The sequence below is a fragment of the Triticum aestivum genome, chromosome 3D, assembly GCF_018294505.1.
Source record: "Triticum aestivum cultivar Chinese Spring chromosome 3D, IWGSC CS RefSeq v2.1, whole genome shotgun sequence".
NCBI classification, from domain to species: Eukaryota; Viridiplantae; Streptophyta; class Magnoliopsida; order Poales; family Poaceae; genus Triticum; species Triticum aestivum.
Genome location: NC_057802.1, coordinates 566,725,428 through 566,729,248, shown reverse-complemented (window position 1 = coordinate 566,729,248; position 3,821 = coordinate 566,725,428). Strand labels below are relative to the sequence as shown.

Here is a 3,821-nt window from a genome sequence, read left to right as displayed (position 1 = left end):
AATCCCCAACAGCCGCTGTCTGCTCCACTTCACCCGCTCCTACCAATTGCTGCTCCGGCACCTTTACATCCCCAATCGCCCCTGCCCGCCCCACCGCACCATGCTCTGCCGCAGGAGCCAGCACCATACTCTCGCCGACCTCCTCCAGGAAAGTAGATCTGATGGATGACGAACGAAATCCGTTCCAAACTATTAATCCACGAACCTAATCCAAGAAGTCAACCACGAGAAAAGGAAAGATTTTACGAACCCACGTATCAGCTGCATCGCTTGCCGCCGCCGCCGCGGCGTCCTGTCTCGACGACTCACTACCCAAGCACCCGAAATTTGGAGAAGGCACTAGAATAGTACTACATCCATCTAACCCCATGACCCCACTGACATGAAAAAGCAACGCCCTGGGCCACGGATCAGACGTGAACGACTATTCTGGGCCACGGCTCGCATCGTCTCACCCCAACGGCCGTCCACTCTCCGGTTAATTTATGGCCCACCATCCACCTGCAGTGCGTGCGTATTACTGAACAGTGCACCTTTTCCAGCAGCCCACGCCCTCCCGTATAAAGAAATGGCACAGATCTTCACACAGAAATCAACGCCCACGATAAAGAGCTCATTTGAGCTCGCGCTCAATAACTCCACGTCCGACTTATATGCCTTTAATTTGGCTATACTGGCCAAACAGAGAGGCGATTGGTCAAATCCCCAAATTCGTACATGATGCCAAATACTTTCCTCGTGGCTTTGTTCTGACAGCTCAAGGTGTTGATGACATGCTGGCTTGTTGATGGAACAATGGCTAATATCTGGACCGATCCATGGATTCATAAGAGTATTACACGATGACCACGTACAATAAGAGGACAAAATATGCTACATAGAGTAAGTAAGTTGATTGACCCGGCCACAGAGGAATAGGGATATTGAATTTGGTTTGATTGGTTTGGGTCGTCTGGACCAAGCGTAAGCGAGTTAATGTGGGAGAAACTCTAAAATCTTGAGGACAGGTTGCAACTCAAATCCAACGATATATATCGGAGTTTATTGAATTTTGTTTGCTAACGCAAATTTGCCTCCGGTCTAAGCTACAACAAACTAGAAACGGCCACAACATGATTTCTAATGATTAACTTTGATTCTTTGATGGAGCCTTTTCGCAATTGTAGTGGAGAGGATGGGGTTTTGTGATCAGGGACTTTCATGATGTGCCTGCTGCATCGATCTGGTGCATGGAAGCTAACATGAGTTTCTGATGCCCTGCAAGCTGAAACTTAAGCCCCCCTAATAAAAACTGAAGCTTAAGCCTATCTACAAGCCCTCACATATGTGACACAAGCTGGTAAGACTAAAGTTGAACTTGAAACAGACGCAACAAACTTGAAGAATGCACTGCTATCAAATGTGCGAGGGCTTAAATTTTGGTTATGTCAAGGTGCTTTATGTATAGCTAGCCCCCTTCCTATAATTCAGTAGCTAGCACAAAAGTTGGCTAGTTTAGGAGCTTCCTTATTTTAGATCCAGAAGTCCTAATTTGGCCGGAGTCTGTTGCAAATAATGTCACGCTACGTGTCGGCCGACTGATCTTTGACAAAGATTTGTTGGGTCACAAGTCGTTGGATCTATTCCATGTAGTTGCCGGATCATCACAACACGAACCATGTTGCGATCATCCATTGTAGCATGGACCATGTTTGCGGTCATCTCCAGCTTGTCTGCTTGCATGACGTTGTAAATGTGTGGGCCTTTGGTCATCCATTGCAACATGCACAGAGCATGTTGCGGTCACCTCCAGCTTGCATGATGTTGCAAAACATGTTGGCCTTTGGTTGACGGCCCCTGCACGGGACGGTCTGCCCTCGACGTCGTTGGCGGAGGTGGCCAGGATGGTGCAGGCAGTGTGCACGGATGTGTACATGGCTGAGTTGACGTTGACGATCACTGGGTTCGCCTTCACCATTGCCGTGAGGGCAACTTTGGGCGCACACTTCGCCTAAAGCTGGTCCTCCACCTGTAGGTCCACCTTTCGGAGCTGAAGGTTGTTGTGCTGCTCCACCAATAGTTGCCTGATGGCAGACACCGGCGAACCCTCCACCGTTGCAGGCGCCTGTCCATGTCATCCGCCTCAGCTAGCACCCAATCGCAGTACTGCATGGCCTATAGCATTCCGAACTCAGACATTAGCAGGCCCTTCACCAGCGGCGCGAATGCATATGCTGGACCTTCATGGTGACGCCCTCATACATCTCCTCTTTCGAGCGGTCTGGAGAGCTCTAAGGTTGGCCCACATCAAAGTGGGGCTGGCGCTGACCTCTACATCGTTGAACTCCGTAGCGTTTTGGGGGCGCGCGCGGCATGAGGCTCTTGTATCACATGTCGAAGGAGTAAGCCATGGTGATAGCTAGCTGATAATGGACGAGAATGCGAAGGTGGTTTGAGGGCGATTTGGACGGTGGGTGAAGGGCTTGGAGGGGGTACGGTTTTGGGGCCTTAGCCGACCGACTTAAATAGTTGAGGCAAGTGGAGCAACAGGATGAATGCGGAGCCCCAGAGCCGGCTACTCGGGGCGGATGGCCTAAACCAGTGTGAATGCGGACAGCCAGCCAGCCACGATCGTTCTAGATGCGCAAAGTGTTATCTAGAGAACACGCGGAGGGAGGGTTTTTGGGTGCACCCATGGTGTTGAAGCCCGACGCGGGGGACGTCCTGACCCCCTAAACCTCCCTCCCCAATTTGGTGTCGGTTTGTGGACTTAGCCCAGTTTTCACCGATATCCATCGTTTTGGCAACCATGGTAGATATACATATTTGTTTATATAATCGGCTTGTTTGCTGAAATATATGCAATGCCAGGTTATCAATTCGATTTTTTTTCTTTTCTTGTCCCACTATAAATCATTCTACATTAACTTAATGAATCTAAATCAAATTTTATCAAAGCCCAGCTTAATCAAAACTTTCTTTATCTTCTCTACCATATCCAAATCAAATCAAATCATATCAAAATCTCAGCTAGATAGAAATCATTTTCTTCTTCGCCTTCTTCTACACATACTAAGGCTCTGTTCGGCAATAGTCTGCTCCTTTGCCAAGGAGCGGAGCACGCGGAGCGCCCATCTGCCCGCTCGCAAAAATTGCACTGAGTCCCGCTCCGCTCCGCAGCGGAGTTAGGAGCGGAGAGATTACGAACGGCCTCTAAGTCAAATCTAATCTTACCAAAATCGAGTGTAAGGTATATGTCAAAATTGGTATTGGATCATTAGAATATGTATGAATGTACTTTTACATCATCTATTGGAAAGATGCTCCAATGCGTGGGCCCTGTTTCAGTCGATTGAGGTGGGAAAAAAAAACACCAGTCTTCCCCCAATTCGCGAAATTTCAAACCCAATCGAACGCTTCCAAACCCTAGGCGAGCTGCGGGCGGCGGCCGCTCGCGAGCATCCAGCCATCGATCGCCATGGCGCCGCCTCGCCCCCCTCCGGCCCGCGGCGGACGCCGCCCACCCCCTAAGTCCGCGCCCCTCCGTCCGGAGGAGGAGCTGCTCCTCGAGGCAGCGTCCGACGGCGACCTCGTCCTCTTCAAACGTACGCCGCCGACGCCCTCCTCCGATTCATTTTTTTTCTCCTCTGGCTGGGTTGCTGATTTGGTGCTTCTCGTCGGTCGGGCTCGCAGGGCTGGCGAGGATGATGGACGGCGGGCGCGGGCGCGTCACGGAGGCGGTAGAGGCCGTTGTGGAGTGCACGGCGGGGGCGCTGCACCTCGCCGCCGGCCAAGGGGAATTGGCGATGTGCAGGTACCTGGTCGAGGAGCTCCGGGTGGAT

At 51.1% G+C, this 3,821-nt stretch overlaps 1 protein-coding gene across 1 annotated transcript in view; it reads left to right on the top strand.

Annotated features, from left to right (window-relative positions):
* Positions 1 to 3,342: 3,342 nt before the first annotated feature.
* The window catches only part of LOC123080538 (serine/threonine-protein phosphatase 6 regulatory ankyrin repeat subunit A), a gene marked incomplete in the record, with an annotated part of 26,687 nt that continues 26,208 nt past the window's right edge, over positions 3,343 to 3,821 (top strand). Inside the window, 2 exon segments of the mRNA XM_044503465.1 lie at positions 3,343 to 3,584; positions 3,673 to 3,821. Of these exon segments, the coding sequence (XP_044359400.1) occupies positions 3,458 to 3,584; positions 3,673 to 3,821 (276 nt within the window).